The 23093-nt window shown below is 30.3% G+C and overlaps 1 protein-coding gene across 4 annotated transcripts in view; it reads right to left on the bottom strand.

Annotated features, from left to right (window-relative positions):
* The window catches only part of LOC101238746 (uncharacterized), a 52744-nt gene that overhangs the window by 13369 nt on the left and 16282 nt on the right, over positions 1-23093 (bottom strand). Inside the window, exons 2-6 of one of the 4 annotated variants that reach the window (XM_065794140.1) lie at positions 19322-19432; positions 19175-19235; positions 12367-12403; positions 8349-8379; positions 730-797 (exon numbers count right to left, since the gene is read on the bottom strand). In XM_065794140.1, coding sequence (XP_065650212.1) covers positions 730-797; positions 8349-8379; positions 12367-12403; positions 19175-19235; positions 19322-19432 — 308 coding nt within the window. Of the gene's footprint in view, positions 1-729; positions 798-8348; positions 8380-12366; positions 12404-19174; positions 19236-19315; positions 19433-23093 lie in introns of all 4 variants that reach the window. The other 3 variants (XM_065794138.1, XM_065794139.1, XM_065794141.1) reach the window with 3 other exon arrangements.

Below are 23093 nucleotides of genomic sequence, written 5' to 3'. Positions count from 1 at the left end.
GGGAAGGCAAATGAGTGCAATCTAAATTGCAGAAAGTAAAAACTTAAATAGAACTAAATAAGGAAAATGTTATTAGATTTAAGACAAAGCCTCTGATGAATATATGTAAGATTGCTGCCATGACCATCCATTAGGAGTGCTATATACACATGTTTTCCATTTTTACTAATTTTATAAGGAATAAAGACCTTAATTATTTAAAAAAATAAAAATAAAATTATTTAAAAAAAAAGCAAAAATAAAATTTAATTTATCTACAAAAGGGTAACGTAATAAACTAAAGACATAAGCTTCCAATAACCCTCACTCAGATACAGCATATTGGGCATCATTATGACCCCCTATACACAAAGTGTGGTGAAGATTTTTGCCTTAATAAACTACAAAAGGTGATATAAGAAACCAGTAGCATTTCCACATATTAGTACCTAGAACACAGTTTTCCCACAAGAAGCATTTAAGTTGGGAGTGAAATGTAAACTGCCCCTTAAAAAACCCTTAAAAACGAGAGTATAAATACCATATATTGAATAATAGATAAATTAGGCCAGAAAATATAAACTATTCCAAATATGCCCAAATGCCCTGCATTCGGATTTTATTTTTATAAAGTACAAATTAAGCATGACTTTTATGCAATTTATACAAATTATGCAAGGCTTGTTTAAAAGTATATAACTAAAAATGTTAATAACAATTATAATTTTTAATTAAATATAAAAATCATACCTTAATTCATCAAGAGGATTACAAGGTTTGTAAAAGTTAATATCTTCATTTTTCTCAATTAACGATTTCTAAAACCATACAATAATGAATATGAAATATGTGAACAAAAATTTTATGCGAACATGAAATATGCGAAATTTTTTTTATGTGAACATGAGATATGTGAACATAAAATATGCGAAAATTTTTTTACATGAAATCTAATTTTACCAAAAGACAAAACAATTTTAATGATCAGGTGAAATGAATAAAGTGTAAAAAATAACACTGTTGTTATTGTTATTGTTATCATTGTTTTTGTTTACACATTTTTTTTTTTTTGTATTATGTACTATATGTTTTTTAAATATCACTGTTTGTGTATTTATTATCATTTTGTCTTGTTTGCATTTAATGTACTTTTTTTTCTTTATTTTCTTGTTTTCTCCAATAAATATTGGTGTTACACAAGCTCGAAAGGGGTTTGGGAGTAAGCTTTGGAAGTTTGGTTTATCTGTAGTGAGATTGGATAACTGATAGTTAAGAATAGATAAATATATTTTTAAAAAAATCTTACTTTTCAAGTGACAAGATAAGTTGTATTTATAAAAAAAAGATTAATAAAATCATTTGGGCTATATTTTTTTGATAAAAACTAAATAATTAATCTTTTTTTTTTTTTTTTTTTTTTTTTAAACATCTTCGCTTCCAACAAGGCTGCAAGCAGCCACTAATTAAAGTTGGAAGTTACTGTAAGAGAAAAGATGAAGATTGTAGAGCAAGATAACGATTGACGGACGATTTAAAAGATTGCAAATTATATGAATCAGGAAAGCAAGATGAAGGAAGCGAATTCCAAAGAGCTGATGTTCGAGGAAAAAAACTAGACGAATAAGCATTTTTGGAGCACTTAGGAACAGTCACAGAAAAAGGATGACACTTAATTGAATGACGAGTAACACGAGAATGAATTTTAGTAGATGGCACAAGAGACGTTAGCTCTTTCGAGCAGTGCCCATTATAGTATTTGTAGAAAAGAGAAAGAGAAGCAACATTACGACGATGTGATAATGGTTGAAGGTTGGCTGCAAGAGCAGGTCCAACTATGTTTACAATGCGTTTTTGCACCTTGTCTAAAAGAGAAAGGGCATCATTAGAAGATCCGCCCCAGATATGGCAACAGTATTCCATACAAGGCCGGATTTGAGATTTATAGAGGTAGAGAATAGAATCCAGAGTAAGAAAGTGGCGAGCTCGATAAAGAGATGCAACCTTAGCAGATGCTAATTTTGCAACCGATTTGATATATGGTTTCCAAGAAAGATTGGAAGTAAGAGTTAATCCTAGAAGATGAAGAGTAGGTGACTCATCGAGTACATCACCGTTCATAAATATAGGAAGATCTAAATTATTGGGATAACGATTGGCTGAAAAAAATTGAGTTTTATCTGAATTAAAGTTCACCAGCCACTGTGAGCCCCATGCTGTAGCAGAAGTGAGATCCTTTTCAAGCTCAAATGCCCCCTCCAGGCAATCAGAGGGTGTTGGTTTCTTATCACGACAAGAATAAATGGTAGTATCATCAGCAAACAATGCCACCTTAGATGTGAGAATATCTGGAAGATCGTTAATGTAAATTAAAAAGAGTATAGGGCCTAGGATAGAACCTTGAGGAACCCCTGAAGTTACAGAATAAGAAGAAGAGTGTTGTCCATCGAGGACAACTTTTATGCTACGATTGGAAAGGAAGGATTCAATGATCTTAAAGATGTTGCCGGATACACCATAAGAAGAAAGCTTATGGAGAAGACCAGCATGCCAAACTTTATCAAACGCTTTTGAAATGTCAAGAGCAATGGCCTTAACCTCTCCACCTTCATCTAATGCACGATAAAACCTGTCAGTTATTACTGTTAGCAAATCAGCTGTAGAACGAGAAGATCGAAATCCATATTGATGGTCAGAAAGTAAGTTATTAGATTCAAGATGAGAAATTAAGTGTTTGTTAATTAAAGATTCAAAAACCTTGCTTATGATAGGAAGAAGACTTATGGGACGGTAGTTAGACGAATCAGATCGCTCCCCAGAATTTTTGAAGATAGGGATAACAGATGCGGCTTTCCAGCAGGCTGGAAAACAAGACTCTGATAAGCACTTGTTGAATAGTTTTGAGAGTATAGACGACAGCTCTGGAGAACACTTCTGCAAGACAATAACAGGTATGTTGTCTGGGCCACAAGCTGTAGAAGAGTCTAGACAGGAAATCACTTTAGATACAGATGCTGAAGTGATATGAATGTCAAGCAATGAATCAACCTGTTTGTTGGCAATATCAGGTAGAACGCAATTAGTGGAATCAAGAGATGATATTGATGAAAAGTTTTTAGCAAACAGTTCGGCTTTGTCTTTAGGTGAGGTGATGAAGTCTGAACCATACAAGAGAGGTGGAATTATAGATTTGCCCTTATTATTGATATTATTAAAGATTCTCCAGAAGTCACGAGAGCCAAATTTTTGAGATGAGATACGAGATTTCATGACCTGAGAATAGCGGGTTTTGGCGTTAGACAAAACCTTTTTACAGTTGTTTCTAGCAGTAATAAACAGACGTCTGTTTTCTGGAGAATTGTTTTGCTGATAAATATGGAAGTAACGGTTTCGATTGGCAATCGCAGCAGCACAGTGTGAGGAAAACCATGGAGGAGAGTGAGGCTTGACCTGGAATCGTCGAGAGGGAATAAAAGATTCCATGCCAGCCTGAATCCACGAAGTTATATAAGAAGCACATTTGTCGACAGGAAGTTGAAAGATTTCTACCCAAGGGCCATCACGAAGAAAATCACGGAAAGAATCCCAGTCAGCTTTACTGTAGTTGTAAGAGGTTCGATAGTAGGGGTATTCAGGTGATGAAGAAGAATGAGATATTAGTTTTAAAGAGATCAAACTGTGATCAGAAGCACCTAAGGGTGAATGTGGAGAAACTGAGCACTGACTAGGATCAGAAACAAGACATAAGTCGAGTAGAGAAGGTAAATGATTAGGGTTGTCAGGAAGGCGAGTTGGAAAGTTGACTATTTGAGTTAGGGATTGAGAAAGGCAAAAGTTGTGGGCTTTAATGCCTGCAGAGTCACTGACACTAGAGCCAAGCCATTCAGAGTGGTGAGCATTAAAGTCACCGACAACAACTATATTAGCTGATGGATAAAGAGAGAGGGCTTGGTCAATATGATCAGAAATAACATCAAAAAGAGTACAGTCTTGAGATGAAGGAGATCGATATAGAACAAAGAGAAAGGCAATAGAGTGAAGTGGTGCTAAACGAAAGCACATGAAAGAATAGTCTGTGGATTCAAACCTAGTTTCACGACAAACAGGTGAATTCTTACGAATGTAAATGCCCAGGCCAAGCATGTGACTATTGGAGTCTTTACGAATCAGAGGAAGATAACCATCAACACTAAGATCACAAGATGAGACAGCCGAACTCAAATTAGTCTCACAAAGAGCAAGTAGGTCTGGTGAACTTTGCAAGAGATAAGACTCAACAGAAGAAAAGTTACTTCGAAGACCACGAATATTAGTGAATGATAGGTTTAGAGAACTTGGTGATGATGATGGTTTTTTGTGTTTTATAGTTTTTGGTACTTTATTCATTTTTAAATTAGATTGAAGAACTTGACTCAAAGCATAGATAGTACTCAGAACACTGTTTAATAGCCCAAGCAATTGCCTCATTACTACTAATAAACCCTAAGCCGTAACAAAGGGCTCCAAATGTGGCCTCCGCAATGCATACCAAAAGTACAAACAGGGACACCATCCATGCGCAACATGGCACTGTTAATACTTTGATATTTTTCAGCTGTTGATGGAATCAGCCTCTCTGAGAGCTACCACAGAGTTCGGGAAACCTGACTACCAGCCGGCCTCAGAACCATAAAACTGAGTTTTAGAGCTGTACCCTCATAAGGAGATAATAGAATGAGTTGCCTAGTCATAAAAACAGTGACACAAGCAAACCCATGCATTGAGTCAAGAAGATCCAGCATTCAACATCCTAAACTGGAAACAATGTATTAAAAATACATCTGCGCCAGCCTAATAGATGAAGAAGGGGTGCGAGGCTGGTCAACAGATAGAATCTGTATACCCCTTAAGTCTTTGCCTAGGAGGCCTTCTACAAGACAGTAGCTGGGTGCATTTAACATCTGCCCAAGATGAGTATTTTTATCGAGACACCATCTCTAATCTATATTAATATAAACTAAAGTTGCAGTTTTAGTTGGGATTTGTCTTCTCCATTTTATTATTACTGCTTGTATAAGAAGTATACAAGTAGTAGTTGCATCAACTACTGCTTGTATACTTCTTGGCATACTTTGGATGTAATTTGCAATTCTTTACATATGCTTTTAATTCATAATCATTATGCTAGACATTACTTAACGAAATCTCGTATTTCATCTAAAAAATTTGGCTCGTGTGACTTCTGGAGAATCATTAACAGTATCTATAATAAGGTCTGTCAAATCTGTTATTTTACCTCTCTTGTATGGTACAGATTTTGTCGCCTTGCGTAAAGACAAGGCTAAATTGTTTGCTAAAGACTTCTCATCAATAACATCTCTTGATTCCATTAGTTGAGTTCTACCTGATATAGCTGACAAACAGGTTAGTCCATTGCCTGATTTTGGTGTCACTCCAGCTTCTGTATCCAAAGCAATTTCCTGCTTTGACTCTTTTACAGCTTGTGGTCCGGACATACCTGTTAAAGTTTTGCAGAAGTGTTCTTAGGAGCTGTTGTCTATACTTTAAAAACTATTTAACAAGTGCTAATAAGAATGCTGTTTCCCATCCTGCCGGAAAGCAGCATCTGTTATTCCTATTTTCAAAAACTCTGGAGAGCGACTTGACTCTTCTAACAACTGTCCCATTATTCTTCTTCTTATTATAAGCAAAGTTTTTGAGTTTTTAATTAACAAACACTTAATCTCTCATTTTGAATCTAATAACTTACTTTCTGTTCATCAATGTGGATTTCGATCTTCTCATTCTACTGCTGTTAACAGTAATAAATGATGGTTTTATCACGCATTAGATAGATGTGGAAAGGGTAAGGCTATTGCTCTCGACATTTCTAAAGCCTTTGATAAAGTCCTCTCCATAAAATTTCTTCTTATGGTGTATCAGGTAACATCTTTAGGATTATTGAATCCTTCCTTACCAATCATAGTATTAAAAATGTCCTCAATGTACAGCACATAAGCCAACACTCTCTGATAGCTTGGAGGGGCATTTGAGCTTGAGAAGGATCTCAATACTGCTACAACATGGGGCTCTCAGTGGCTAGTGGACTTTAACTCAGATAAAACTCAATTTTTTCAGCTAATCGTTATCGCAATAATCTAGATCTTCTTATATTTATGAACAGTAATGTACTCGATGAGTCAACTACCCTTCATCTTCTAGGATTAACTTTTACCATCTTTTTTGGAAACCATATATCAAATCAATTTCAAAGTTAGCATCTGTTAAGGTTGTATCTCTTTATCGTGCTTGCCACTTTCTTACTCAGGATTCTATTCTTTATCTTTATAAATCTCAAATCTGTCTTTGTATGGAATACTTTTTCCATATCTGGGGTGGATCTTCGAATGATGCCCTTACTCTTTTAGACAAGGTGCAAAAATGCATAGTAAACATAGTTGGACCTGCTCTTGTAGCCAAACTCCAACTATTATCACATTGTCATAATGTTGCTTCTCTTTCTCTTTTCTGTAATTACTATAATGGGCACTGCTCTAATGAGCTAGCATCTTTTGTGCCATCCACTAAAATTCATTCTTATGCTACTCCTCATTCAAATAAGTCTCATCCTTTTACTGTGACTGTTCCTAAGTGCTTAAAAAATTCTTATTCATCTAGTTTTTTTCCTAGAACATTTTTTAAGTCGTCTGTCAATTGTTAGCTTTGTAAACTTCATCTTATTTTCCCAGCAACTTCTAACTTTAATAGTGGTTGTTTGCAGCCTTGATAGAAGTGGATGTCAAAACTTAAACAAAACATAACAAAAACAAACAAAAAAAAATTTAAGATTTTTTTTGTTGGTAAAGTTTTGTGTCCAATTTTCTGCTTTAAAAGTTCCCAAGCATTCTCTATAGGGTTCAAGTCGGCAGAATTGTCAGGTCATTATAAAACAGTGACATTTTTAGGCTCAAAACATTTTCACACTGATTTAGCTTTAAGGCAGAATCATGTATAAAGATGCCTTTGGGTGGATCAGGAAACCAATCATGTTATTGATAAAATGAAAAGAAAAATATTCACTATGGATTCTACTTTATTAATAATAATGGTTTCACTTTAACAATTGGTTGTTCTTTCAAAATAATTTTTACTGAAATTAAAGTAAAAAGCTAAATATTTATAATGAAAAATAATAATAATAAATATCATAATGACTGCATAATGTTATCTATAAAAATAATTAAGTTAATGGTTTATAAGGATGTTGTCCTTCATACAGTCTGATCGAAGCAGTGATAACAATTTTTAATATAAGTAATAATAAGCAAATATACAGAACATACATTAAAAAATAAACATGATTTAATCAAAACATGATTTAATCAAAACATGATTTAATCAAAACATGATTTAATCAAAATTTACAGATTATAATAATAAAAAAGAGGAAAAAATAAATAAACAAAAAAGTACTGATAATAATTTTAGTAATAAAAACAAGAAAATTACAAGTACAACTTAATAATAAGATATAATAATAAAGTTTTTAAATATTTTTATGAAAATTTTAAAATTGATTTTGTTTAAGATGAAGAAAAAGTCATAAGTTGTAGTTTTTAAAAATGCACTTGTTGCACAGGCTCTTGTTCCATTCATAGACGAACTGGTAGACAACAAAGTAGTTACCATATTTCTGAGTTTTATAAGATGGTACTTTTAGTTTCCCATTACATATATTTCTAGAAGAGTATGAATATACTAGTCTGTGAAAAAGTTTGCAGAGAAAAACAGTAAAGATTTATTTAAAGAATCAAAAACAAAAAGAAGATTAGCAAACTTTACACTGAAAACACTTAACACTGAAAAGGTTTTACACTTAACACTGAAAAGGTTTTACACTTAACACTGAAAAGGTTTTACACTTAACACTGAAAAGGTTTTACACTTAACACTGAAAAGGTTTTACACTTAACACTGAAAAGGTTTTACACTTAACACTGAAAAGGTTTTACACTTAACACTGAAAAGGTTTTACACTTAACACTGAAAAGGTTTTACACTTAACACTGAAAAGGTTTTACACTTAACACTGAAAAGGTTTTACACTTAACACTGAAAAGGTTTTACACTTAACACTGAAAAGGTTTTACACTTAACACTGAAAAGGTTTTACACTTAACACTGAAAAGGTTAGAATTATAAGTTATTTGAAGGACTACAATGTATCTGATTTAAATGGCTGGAAGTTTCATTGTTCTAATGGATTGATGCTGAGATAGCAACTTAGCTGTCTCAAATGAAGCAAAATTATATAAAATTTTCAAAAATAATTATCATTTAAAAAATAATAATTATACTATTATCATTTAAATTTTATTTAAAAAAAATCTTACCTGTTCATCAACATTTTTCCATTCAACTCTACTAAAAATAATTAGAACTAACTTTAGAGAATTAAAAATAACAGTTTTTAAAACTGATTTTTTAAAAGCTAAAAAGTTTTTTTTTTGTTGTTGTTGAAGTTTTAAATATCTTTATATTTTTATTATTTATTTTATGTTTTAGATACAAGTAATGAGTGACAAGGGGTCAAATGGCCTAACTTAAAATAAACACAGGTACACAAATAATTACATATTTCTTTGAAAAGAAAAACATGGTTTTTTTGTAATTAAAAAAACAATAATATTGAAATAAAGATTGTCTTAAAAAAGATTATAAAATGATTTCTTACAAAAATAAAAATTAAAAAAGCTACATGAAAACAAGCTGCCAACATATTTATTGTTTTGCATTAATGTAATATATTAGATGGTTGTAAGCAAAAGAATATTAACTCAATGTTAACAACACTACATCTATGGTTGGAAAAATCAGTTGATGAATGTACACTTTGCTTTATCTATGGTTAAATAGATGATTTAATAAATGTACGCTTTGCTTTCTTTATGGCTAAATAGATCAGTTGATGAATATACATTTTGCTTTATCTATATCTAGAATTTAAAACTTTATGTATATACAAAAACTGTAGTTGTATACATCAGGAGAACATGGTAGAAAAAAGTTCCAAAGCATGTGCAAGGAAAAAAACTAGATAAAGGTTTATAGAGTATGAAGGAACAGAAATATTAAAAGAAATCTGAATGACATGGAAAACTGAATTTTTTAAATACTGTCTAGAAGAGAAAGACCATTATTAGAAGAACCAGCCCAAATATGACAACAGTATTCCATACAGGGGCCAATAAATGATTTGTATAAACAGAAAATGGAATAAGGAGTAATAAAATGGCAAGCACAATAAAGAGAAGCAACCTTAGCAGATGCTAACTTAGGAATCAATTATATATATGGTTTCCATGGGAGGTCAGTAGTGAACAATAATCCAAGACATAAAAAAAAAAAAAGGACTCAGTACGAGGGTTGCCATTCATCAACATGTTGAAAGTATTGTGATTTTAACTCAGTGCAAATAACTTCAACATGTTGAAGTTATTTGCACTGAGTTAAAATTTACAAACTAATGCAAGCCCTAATCTGTTACAGAAATGAGATCAGATTCAAGATTGGCTGTCTGTTCTAAGGAATTGAAAAGAGAAGACTATTTGTCAAAACAGAAGTATAAAGTTGAGTCATCAGCAAATAGACCCATTTTAGATGTAAGATTGTCAGGAAGATCATTAATGTAGATAAGAAACAAAACAGGACCATAGATAGAGCCTTGAGGTACCCCAAAAATTACTGGAAATGAAGTTATTGGAAGAAGAGTGTTGGCCTTTGAAGATGACTTTAATAAAGCAGTTAGAAAGAAACGATTTGATAATCTCAAAAACTTTCCCAGATACATATAAAGGTAATAATAATGCCTTTCATTTATGTTTACATGTGAACATGTCCTGGTTTTTTGTCAACTTAAAAAAAATTGTTTTCTGCATTCTGGTGAATATTTAGTGAGACCAATAAAAATAATTTAAAAAGTATAAAATTTACTTTTAACTGTACTAATGAAAAAATTGATTCTTATTATTTTTAATTGCAATGCTTACTTAAATCGTATATCAACAAATTTTTGAGCTGTTTAAAGCAACTAAAGAAAAAAATTACCACAAATAAATTGCTTTTTGTTAAAAGGGCGTAAGTCAAGTATTTTGTCAAAATGCGGTTGTGGTGTAGTGGTAAAGCACTTGCTTCATAAGCGAGAGGTTCCGAGTTCGATATCCACCACGTCCCTGGTAGTACCGCGCTCAACTTGTTTCTCCGCGCAGTGACCTTGTTCATCAAGGTCTATGTTTCAGAGTTATAGAGTTGAGAGAGGGTTATAACTACTATTAAGTAGCCTCCTCATCTGTAGTGGCCTTCTCGGCCTTGAGGAGATGAATAACAAAAAAATAAAAATAAAAAAATAAGTTTTAAGATATCAATGATTTGTGTTAGCAAGTAGTTTTTAACTGTATCCATAACTACACAATAAACTTGCAAACTTCTATAGTTTCTATTAAAGAAGCATAATACAATTAGGTTTTTGTTTTGTTTTGAAAAGGTTTGTTTTTTGACTTAATCAAATGTGATGCTCTGTGGTAACTTTATCTCCAAGATAAAAACCACATTAGGCATCTTCTTTTCTTAACTGAAATAATCTGCAATGCACTCTCTACCTCTACCTATTTTCTCCTTAAACTCTTTATCCAATCATTTGCATCTTTACTCTCTATATGCAAAAAATTGCCTTCATCGTTTATTATCTGTGATTAGACTATAAATTAGACTAAAATAAGACAATTAGACAATCGAGAAAGCAGTTAGCAGAAACTTAAAAAGCAACAAATGAATCACAAAAACAAGATAAGAACTTTTTTTTAATTTCAATTTACCTCCTTAAGGCCATGATGGTCACTACAGTCGAGGAGGCTGCTATAATTGTGGTTACAACCCTCTCTCAACTCTATAACTCTGAAACACGAACCATGACAAACAAGGCCGCTGCGCGGAGAATTAAGTTGAGCGCAGTACTACCAGAATTGTGATGGGGATCGAACTTAGAACTTCTAGCTTATGAGGCAAACCCTCTGCTACTACACCACTACCGCATTTTGTATGCTAAAAAAAATCTTTTTGAACATGAAGGAACAACTACTGTGAACATGTGAACAACCACTGTGAACAAACACTGTGTACAATTACTTTGACCAATGTTATGCAAACATGAAGATAAAACTACTGAGAACGAACAGAATGTAACAACTAATGTGACTTATCAGGAAAATGAATCAGCTGAGGATGAATACTTTTAGGAGAGAAAAACCTGTTTGAGCAGCAATCATATTAGTTTTTGCAGAAAAAGAAAAAAAAGTTTAATTTTAATTTAATGCATTTAATTTGAGTTGAAATAGAACAGTCAAGGTAAAAATTACTTTTTAAATTAATTTTTTTTATATTGGTTTCATTAAATATTTGACACAGAAAAAGTGTCATATTTGAGATCAAATGCAGTAATGGCATAGTGGTAAAGCGCTCGCTTTATAAGAGAGAGGTTTCGAGTTCGATTCCCACCACATCCCTGGAAGTACCGCGCTCAACTTGTTTCTCCAGGCAGCGGCCTTGTTCTTCAAGGTTTGCGTTTCGAAATTATAGAGCTGAGTGAGGGTTATAACCACAATTAAGTAGCCTCCTCATCTGGAGTGACCTTCTTAGCCTTGGGGAGGTGAATTAACATAAAAAATAAAAAAATGTCTGTTGATGTTATATATAATTAGAAAAGTTTTTTAACCCTTTAAAAAACTTTTCTAATTACATATAAAGTAAAGAGTATGGCTTATCAGTTCATGTCAAAAATGCCCATTGTAGCATATTTGCAACTTGCTTACATTACCTAATTAATTTGAATATTATTAAATTAAATTTTCTTAAAAACTAGTACACAACTAGTTGCATCATTAGCAAATCTACATTAGCAGGAAGATTATAACGATAACTAATGCAAATTAAAAATTATATGAGACCAAAATTATAAAAGTTAGTGCTTTGATAATTAAGGGGTTTGAACCTAATTTTTTGGTCCATGTTAAAATTTAGATTCAGGCAAATTTTATAAATTGAAATTAATAATGACTATTACAATAACAAAAATATGTTTTGGTAAAACAGGTTCTCATTAAAACAGGTTCTTATAAAAAACAGGTTCTCATAAAAAAAAGATTTATTAAAAAAAAATTGTTTTAAAGAAAACATGTATTTATTGTTGTACTTTTTCTTTCTTTATTTTTATACTTTTTTATTTTGATTTTATTAGATATACAGATTATTGAAAAAGAACAGTGGAGATAAATATAAAAGTAAAAAATATTAAAAAAAATTAATTGTCAAAACAAAAATAAATGGCATAAATAAAAATAAATTTTAATTACTTACAAACTTTTAACTCCTAATTTGTCAAAAATATCTTGACCTAAATAAAAAAAATTTCTAAACATAAACATTTTTCTAAACACAGAAATACTTTTATAAACACAAATACTTTTGGTCCAGGCATCTTAGTCCAGAGGAAAAAACTTAAGTTAAAAATTTGATCATAAAAATGTCAAATGAAATAACAAGCTGTTGAAAATCTTCATAGCCATAACCAATAGTAACCAGCAGATCCTATCACATTTTCAGTCCCTATGACAGCAGTCATCATTTTTGGTAAGCAAAGTTTGATAAAAATTATACAAACAATTAAAGCTACTATATTATGTATACATTGGTATATGTGTATATATCATATATTAAATATACACATTAGTATTTATGTGAATATCATATATTACATATACACATAAGTATATATGTATATATCATATACTATATATACATATCATATAATTATGTATATATCATATATTATATATACACACATTATTATATATGTATATATCATATATTGTGTGATAAAACTAAATAATGATAAACATGATAAAACTAAATAATATAAATATAACTTGAACTTAATATGAGATATAAATTAATAAAAAATATTATTGTTCAAATATATCAAAGTAAAATATAACTGATAATAATTAATAATATAATTAAGGATAAATTGGTTATGTAACTTTTCCCAATGAAGATGTCAAGTAAAAAATTTAAAAAAAAAAAAGACAAGATGTCCTAAAATTGTCACAAAAAAAAAAAAATTAAACAAAAAAAAGACAAGACAAGAAGATAAATTTATATTTTAAATATGTTACAAATCTTTCAATGTTAAACAAGTATACACTTATTTGAAGCATTTTTATTTAAACTAAACTTAATGATTGAAGAAATAATAAAATGTTAATTGAGTGTAAATCTATTACAGCATTAATAAAGCAATTAAGAAATAGGGGTGGTAAATTAATTAATTTTGTTAATTAATCGACTAATATTTTAAAAACTAGCTGACCAGACCTGTAAAAATACAAGTCTTTGTAAGGCTATTCCACACTGACCTTTTCTATACTTTTTATTTGTATATAACTGCTGTCCAGACCCATAAAATATGGTCTTCACCAAACCGGCAATAAACTTATTTAAATTCCACACCAACTCTTCAACTATTCACTTCAATATTTTTTAGTAAAACAATTAATTCTGAAAAATTGCTTTAAGAACAAATAAAATTACTGTGTGCACCTTTTACACATACGCAGAGCTTCTAAGAGATTTACAAAATGGTTTATACTTTTCCTAGACGCATATCTTTGACAGCTCAGTGGTTTAGAGTGCTGCCATCAGTGTCATTTTGTGGGGTTCAAGTCCACCCCTAAGCATAATAAATTTTTACTTTTTCAATCTTACGGTATATTTATAGCAAAAAAACTTCTGATAGTTAAAATAAAATTTATTAAGTTTCCTCATATAATTCATATTTTATACACAATCCTTTAATATATGCCCAGCAAACTTAACTTATGCTAAATACATTTACACTTATGGACGCTTGTACCTAACACTATACAAATGGCAGAACTAAAAAGATAACAAAATTTTAGCAAACAGAAATTATCAAGAGTGGAGAGAGTCATGGCAAACCTGAAATTGAAGTTTCAAATTTTCTACTTGGATGAGACAATATGCTTCATACTTTTTCAATCTTGTAAATTTTTTTAAATACAATAACAAAAATGCGAAAAAAAACAACAAACAGTTTAAGCAAAAAAGATAAAAAAAAGTTAGTATTAGAAATGTTTTCTTATATCCTGTATAAAGTGTTATGTAAGTGGAATTTTTACATTTGCATATTTGCTTATTTTTATTTTATGTTATATTGGATGCTGTGCAATAAAGCTGTGCTTATATAGAGAACCCGGTTGAAGTGTTGATTAATTGCAACTGGTATAAGAGTTTATAAAATGGTTTGTTTTTTAGTTACATGCATAAATTCAATGATTAAGAATGAGACTTAATTGATTGACAGGTAACACAAGAATGAACTTTAGAAGATGGCACAAGAGATGCTAGCTCTTTAGAGCAGCGCCCATTATAGTGTTTATAGAAAAGAGAAAGAGAAGCAACATTACGACAATGAGACAATGGTTGAAGATTGGTTGCAGGAGCAGATCCAACTATGTTTACAATGCATTTTTGTACCATGTCTAAAAGAGAAAGGGCATCATTTGCAGATCCACTCACAAAATGGCAACAATATTCCATACAAGGACAGATGTATGGTTTCCAAAAAAGATCAAAAGTAAGAGTTAATTCTAGAAAGCAAAGGGTAGATGACTCATCAAGTACATTACCATTCATAAATATAAGATCTAGATTGTTGCAACTACAATTAGCTGAAACTAATTGACTTTTAACTGAGTTGAAGTTCACCAGCCACTGAAAGCCCCATGCTGCAGCAGAAGTGAGATCTTTTTCAAGCTCAAATGCCCTTCCAAGCAATCAGAGAGTGTTGACTTCCAGTGAACCCAGAGTTTATTTGAGGATACCACTTTTTACTTTAGCGATTTGGGAGGGAGGAGGAGGGGAAAAAAAAGGGAAAATTGAAAATTGTTTTGAGTTCTTTAAACATTTAGTAACTATATTTTAGTAAATTTAATTTAAGTAGTTATTATATTTTAATAACAATAATAATTACAGTAAACTTAATGATTAAAAAAATGTTATATTTTAAAAAACAAATATTATTTTTTCAATCATTAAGTATAATTTAAAAAATGTTATGGTTAATAAATTATTAATATTAAAAACATCGAAGTTTAAAAATAACTAGATCTTAGTAAAACTTTTATTAAGTTAATTTATTCATTAAGTTTCATAACAAATTTTGTTTTTTTATAACTAATGTTCAGATAGTAACCTAAAGACAGTTATGTCACAAATTAAGTGAAAAAAGCAATTACTTTTTAATTCATTTCATTGTCCTGAAAAAAAAAATGAAATAGCTAAAACAAACAGAAAATTATTTATAATATTTAAAACCAAAAATTTTCTTTTTATAATAAAAAAATTTAAATATTGTTTTTTGAGTGCTCATAGCACTCCAGCGGTACCAAATAGGTCTGGGTTTGTCCCTGGCCTCTTATTAAGACAAGAATAAATCATCAGCAAACAATGCATCCTTAAATGTGAGAATTTCTGGGAGATCTTTAATAAAAATTTATTAAAGTATAGGGCCAAAGAAAAAAGACCCTTGAGGAACCCCTTAAGTTACAGGAAAAGAAGATGAGTGTTGTCCATTGTGGACAACTTTTATACTATAATTAGTAAGGAAAGTTTCAATAATCTTAAAGATGTTACCTAATACACCAAAAGAGCTAATCGAGCAGACCAGCATGCCAAACTTATTCAAAGGCTTTAGAAATGTCAAGAGTGATTGCTTTAATCTCTACATATCTAATGCACAATAAAACCTATCAGTTATTACCATTAACAAATCAGCAGTAGAATGAAAAAATCAAAATCCATATTGATGATCAGAAAGTTAATTAGATTTAAGATAAGCGATTAAGTTAATTAAAGACTCAAATACCTTGTTTTTGATAGGAAGATCATTCTCCAGAACTTTTGAAAATAGAGATAACAGATGCCGCTTTCCAGCAGGCTGGAAAACTTTAATAAGCACTTGTTAAATAGTTTTAAAAGTAGACGACCGCTCTAGAGAACATTTTTGCAAGACTATTACAGGTATTTTGCCCGCACCGCAAGCTGTAGAAGAGTCTAAGAAGGAAATTAGTTTAGATACAGATTTGAATGTTAAGCAATGGCTCAACCTATTTGACGGCTATATCAAGCAGGATGCGATTAGTGGAATCAAGAGTTGATATTGATGAAAAGTTCTTAGCAAACAAAATCTGAACCATGCAAGAGTTGAGGGTAATAGCAGATTTACTATTATTATAGACACTGTTAAATATTCTCCAGAAGACTCAGGAGACTAATTAATAAGATTTTGTGACTTGAGAATGGCTTTGGCGTTACATAAAACCTTTCTACAATGATTTCTGGCGATAGTAAGCAGATGCCTGTTTTCTGGTGAATTGTTTTGGCAAAAGATATGGAAGTAATAGTTACGATTTGAAATTGCAGCAATGAGAGGAAAACCATGCAGTTTTAAGATGAAAGAGAGCAATATGGAACAAGAGAAAGGTGATAGAGTGAAGTGGTGCTAAACAAAAGCACATAAAAGAACAGTCTGTGGACTCACATTTAGTTTCCCGACATATGGGTAAATTCTTATAAATGTAAATGCCTAGACTAAGGATGCAACTATTGGGGTCTTTAGAATTAAAAGAAGATAACCACCAACACTAAGATCACAAGATGTGACAGCTGAACTTAAATTAGTCTCACAAAAAGCAAGTAGGTTTGGTAAATTTTGCAATAGATAAGACCCAACAGAAGAAAATTTACTTAGATTTAGAGAACATGGCGATGAAAATGGTTTTTTGTGTTTTATAGTTTTTGATACATAAATCATACTTTAAATTGATTAAAAAACTCAAAGCACAAATAGTATTTAGTAGACTATCTAATAGTTCAAGCAATCGCCTCATTACTATTAATAAAATCTAAGCTGTAACGAAGGGTTCTGAATGTGGCCTTGACAATGCACTAAAGTACAAACAGGGACACCATTTATGCACAACATGGCATTGTTAGTACTATGATATTTTACAACAGTTGATAGAATCAACCTCTCTGAGAGCTACCACAGAGTTTGAGAAACCTGACTTCCAGCCAGCCTCAGAAACCATAAAACTGAGTTTTAGAGCTGTACCCTTTTTAGAAGATAATAGAATGAGTTGCCTAATCATAAAAACATAGGCACAAGAAAAACCCATACAATGAGTTGGGAAGATTCAACAAAACAATGTATTTGTAATACATTGTTTAAACTGGAAACAATTTATTACAAATACATCTATACCAACCCAATAAATGAAGAAGGGGTACGAAGCCGGTCAGCAAATAGAATCTATTCACCTCTTAAGTTTTTGCCTAGAAAGCCTTCTGCAAGACAGTAGCTGGATGCATTTAACGTCTGCCCAAGTTAAGTAATTTTATTATATGCCACCTCTGACTTAAAATGTAACAAGGCCTTGGGGCCCCTGCCTTGTTACATTTCAAGTCAGAGTTGGCTTCTTCTAGCCATTGCCTAAAAAAGCATATCCTAAGGCAGCAGGACATAAAGTAAGTTGTACTGTTTTACATGTTACCAGTAGCAGGATAATCTGACCTGAATATAACCATGTTACCAGTAGCAAGATAACCTAACCTGACATACTGCAAAATGAATTCCAAAGCAATAACAAAGTTGATGGGTAAATTCCATTTCTCATTCCATTTTTTTCATAACTATTGCACCATTAGTAACACACCCAAAAACACAATTAATTTTAAGTTAAAATCATTTAACTTGCCAATAACAATAACTTTCTGAATGCATAGAACCATTGATTGTAATTATTCCAAGATCATAATGAAATTTGTCTAAAAACTGTACATTAAGACACAAATAACTTCTGCTTCCACTGGAAGACCACTTTCCAAGAGAAATTCGAAAACCTTTTTTTTTTTGCTGAAAATCTTGATTTTATTAAGCTTACGTAGTTCATAATAGTTACCATGTCAATCATCAGGAATTTTAAACCCTTGAGCTTTCCAGTAATTTTTAATATCTTTACTATTGTCCAAAGTTACAAAAGGTATATGATCTACAGCTGTTAAACAAGCTAATACTTCTTCAGCTTTGTTATCTATTTTATTACAGTAGGCAGCAATACTTGACTTTTTGTCTTTTCCAAAACAATTTTGTTCATAAAAATTGTGTTTTTGTGCTCTAAATGATATAAGAAACTTGAAGTCCATGAATGGAATTTAATTTTGACTGAACAATGTTTGCACTTGAATATTAATTTTGCTTTACTTTCCAATAAAAAATGCTTCCAAGCAACAATATTATTTTGCAGACAACATTGTAAATGGCAGTCAGGCTATTGCTGTCACACTGTAATAGTATTATTTGTTTAAATTTCTTGTTGGAATCAGAAACAATAACAACAACAACAATGACAACAACAACAACAAGCTATTTATTTTCCTTAAATCATTTTTACAATATTTAATAATAATAAAAATAATAATAATAGTATTAATAACAGTAATATATAATAATCAAATAAGAAAAGTTAATACAAATTATAGTTATAGTAATAATAAGTGTGTTTACAATAATTATAATGAAAAAAAAAAAAATAATAATAATAATAATAAATATTATTATGGTAGTTATAAGCATACAATAATAATATTTATAATAATAAGTTAATGATTTATTAGGACGGTGTCACTCATACAAAAATCTGATCAAAGGAGTGACATTAATTTTTAAATATAATATGACTAATAATAAGCAAAGATTGAAACACATGTACTGTAAACACATAGATTAAAGCACATAGAACATACATTAAAAATAAAAGTAGAAATCATAAATTGTAAAAAAAAAAATTAACAAATGAAAAGTACCGATGATAATTGTAGTAATAATAAAAAGAAAATCAAAAGAATATTTTAATAGTATCTAAGAGTTAGAATAAAATATTTATTAAATATAAATATAAATTTTAATTTTATTAAATTTAAAATCTGAATTAACCCATGAAAGTTATAATTAGGAAGTTTAAAAATACAAATAATAAAACTAAAATTTAACATTAAAAATAAAATAAACAAAAAATAAAAATACCTAGCTCAACTGGCACTACATTTGTACCTTCATAACAAAATAAGCTAGATGGTGTAATATCCTAAGAAAGATGTAACAGAAAGTACATTAACACTTTTTTACATAATAATAAACTTTATTTTAACCTAATTGTAACAATACCTTTACTTTTAAATCACCAAATCCGTAATATCGAAGTGAACAGAGGATATTATGATTATTTGCTTGAACAGAAGATACACGATGACTTAGATCAAAATTGCATCTCACTAACAATTTCTATTAATAGAAAAAAAAAAGAAAACAAATAACTGACTAAAAAATATTTTGATAAAGAGATACATTAACACGTAAATGAAACAAGAAGTATTTTTGTTCAGGATGTATTTTTTTTAAGGCGAAAAGATGAAAAATAGATCAAAGTGAAAATTGAAAAACAAATAAAAACTGTTTAGAATAGAAGATTTAAAAAAAATAAAGTGATAACAATAAATATTAAAGAATATAAATTGAAGAAAAGCAATAAATAAACAAAATACCTAAAAGCAAAGTTAAACGAAAAATGTTTGTAATAAATTCGAAAATAAAAAATTTTAATATGTTATTAAAAGAAAACAAAAAGAACAACTTTAAAGTTTTTTTAATTTATGTTGTTCACATTGTTTATATATTTTTTTATTTTGTCGTGTATCTCTATGTTTTGTTTATACTGTTGTGCAGTTTTGTGGATCATTTATATTGATATGTACATTTGTGAATTGTTTATATTGTTGTTCTTTTTTTTTTTGTGTGGTGTTGTTGCTTATTATTCTTTATTATTGTTATTTTTATATTTGCTGCTACTATTTAAGTGATTTTATATTTTTTATCTCATCATAATATTTAAATATATCCTTCTATTTTATTTTTTATTTTCTATCATCCTTCTGATGGTTAAACGTTGCATTATCTCTAATGTCAGCTCACTCACTTTTTCTTTTTTCTTATTTCAATGATTTTTTATTACAATTATTTTTTGGTCACTACTTATATTATTACTTTTTGTTGTTTGTTTGTTTTTTGCTTTATTTGTTTATTTTATTACGGTGTCACTCCAATGACTAGTTTTTAACTATGTGAGTGATACAATTTCATAGTTAAATAAATTGATAAATGGATAAATAAAAAATTATTTATAGACAAAAACAATTTTCAATGCAACCAACTTGTAATATCTTTGAAAAATCCTTAGGCTTCAATAAATTAAAAAAAATTTTGGTTTGAAAAAATATAGGATTATTGGATTGTTTTAATTTTTCAGTCTATTCCAATCAAACTAACAAAAATAAAGAAAATTACATTATTTTTAACATTTAAATTATTAATAACAATCTCACTGCAAAAAATTCATCGTCATGATGATCATGATGATGATGATCATTATCATCATCATCATGATCATCATGACAATGATGATGATCATCAGACTTTAGCCTTCCTCTTTTATGCTGCTTCTCTTATATAAACAATCTAGAGCATTTTTATTCTTAACTAATGCTCATTCATACATTATGTAAGGCACTCTCTTTAAGTTTTCTTACTTCTACCACTACCATTTTCTACTGAAGCTGCTACCTCTCTACATGCTGATACCTAATTTACTTTAATCTTTTCTAACAAATGTTCGATACAACATTTTTTCTAATCTGTCAAAGATTATGCCTCCTTTTCTTAACTTGCTAGAGTCACACTACACATCCATCTGATCATCTTCTCTTTTGGCAAAAACTGCACCATATAAATACTAAAGTTTATATAACAATGAAAGGATATTGTATGCCAGCACCTAAATAAATAGCAAACATATATATTTATATCCATAGTATGCATGCATAAAGTGCATTTTGGAAGCTTCTATTCCTTCTAGTATAAGAGTTTGGAAGCTTTTATTACTCCTCTTCAATTTTAAATCGAGCCTCATTCTACATTTTACATTCTACTCCACATTTCTCACCATCTTGAGCAGTTGCTTTATTAAACATTAACTATTTTTTTTCATCTTTTTTACAATGTCCTTAACTAAAGTAAGTCTAACATTTAATTTCTAATTCATGGGTCTGATCTTATTACTTCTTCCCAGAATAAAGCAGTTATTTGCAAAGAAATCTTACCCTAATTTGACTCTTGAATATAATGGCCATACTCTTCCTGCCAGTTAAACAGATTATCCCATTGTTAAACATCAAAATCACTCTAGCTTTTAATGGTAAAGTAAATTCTCAATTAAACACTTCTACAGTTTGTGTTATAGAAAAGATTTTGATCATAGTCTTGAAAAAATTGTTCTTCTGAACTCTCTTCAACTTTTGCTTAACTTTGTGCTAGATAAGTGGTTCTAATTTTTCTAAACTCTAGAAAACACTTTGACCTTTTTGACTGTCCTACAATTTGTTTTCAGTCTGTTATTAGTTTCTTTATATAAAGGTTTTGAGGTTATTAAATTATTTCTTTCTAATTGCAGTAGTAAAGTTATTCTTGAAGGCCTACCCTATTCTTTATTTCAAGTAACTTTAAGGGTACCACAATGTTCTATCTTTGCTCCTGTATTGTTTCTTATCTACAATAACAATCTTCATGAAATCTAAAGTGGTTCTACTTGCTGACAACTCAACTTTACACTATTGTCTTGGCTAAAAATCTTCACTTTTTAATTGCTTAGAACAAGCAGATGATTTTAAATCTGATCTCTCTTCTGTAACAGCCTAAGGCTTACAGTGGCTTATGGGTTTAAATTCTGGACTTAAAATCCTTAATTTTTGTTAGACAACAAAACTCATTTATTTACTGCAAAAAAATATTGCAATATTGTTAGCATTCCTAACTTAATGAATAACAACCCTCTTACTGCTTGAGCCACTCTCCCATTGTTGTAAGGTTGCTTTTCTTTCTTTTTTCTAAATATACAATCATGGTCGATGCTCAAACAAGCTATCATCTCTATAACAATAAACCAAAACTCATTCTTGTTTGGCTTTTTATTCAACAAGTTGCATCCTTTTACTATATCTGCCCCTTCACGCTGAAAAAACTTTTATTAAAGTTTTTTCAATTGAACATCAAAAAAACTTTATAACTCTTACCCATCTTCATGTTTTCCTTTTTTATACAACATACAAGTTATGCGTTTCCTAGTATTTTAACTTAATCTCTATTTTAAAGTAACTTATAACTTGATAGTGGTTTGCTTGCAATCTTGTAGGAAATAAATTAAAGTTTAAAAATATATAAGTGTATGCCAGTATTTAATAAATACTGGCATAAATGTATGCCAGTATTTAATAAATACTGGCATACATTTATATTTTTTAGTTTCATTTTTAGCTGGGAGCGGGGCTGGGGCTGGGGCCGGGGCCCTGGTCACTTACTATTCTTGATTGAGTGAAAGCTAGAGATGGTATCTTAATAAAAATACTCATCTTCAGCAGATGTTAACTGCATCTAGCTACTGCCTGCAGAAGATCTAAGAATAGACTTTTAGCAGTAAGCAGGAATTCTCTGTTGACCCCTTCTTCATCTAATAGACTGATGTAGATGCATTATTTCCTGCCTAGGATGATAAATGCTATCAACTTTTCCTGTTGTATCCTAATAAGCCTACAACTTTTAAACTCAGTTTAATGGTTCTGAGGCTCATTAGTGGCAAGGTTCAATAAACTTCACAGCAGCTCTTAAAAGGACTGATTCCAACAACAGCTGTAAAATACCATAGTATTAACAATGTAACTATTTCATGGAAGGTATCCCTTTTGTACTTTTGGTGTGCATTGTAGAGGCCACACAAAGATCCCTTTTCTACAACTTTGGGTTGATTAGAAGGAATGAAGCAACCACTTAGCTTATTGCTTAGGTTATCACTTTTTTAATTGGGTCAAGTTCTCTAATTATTGCAAACATAAATAAG

This window comes from Hydra vulgaris, chromosome 03 (assembly GCF_038396675.1).
Source record: "Hydra vulgaris chromosome 03, alternate assembly HydraT2T_AEP".
NCBI lineage: Eukaryota > Metazoa > Cnidaria > Hydrozoa > Anthoathecata > Hydridae > Hydra > Hydra vulgaris.
This window is presented reverse-complemented; position numbering and strand designations above follow the sequence as displayed.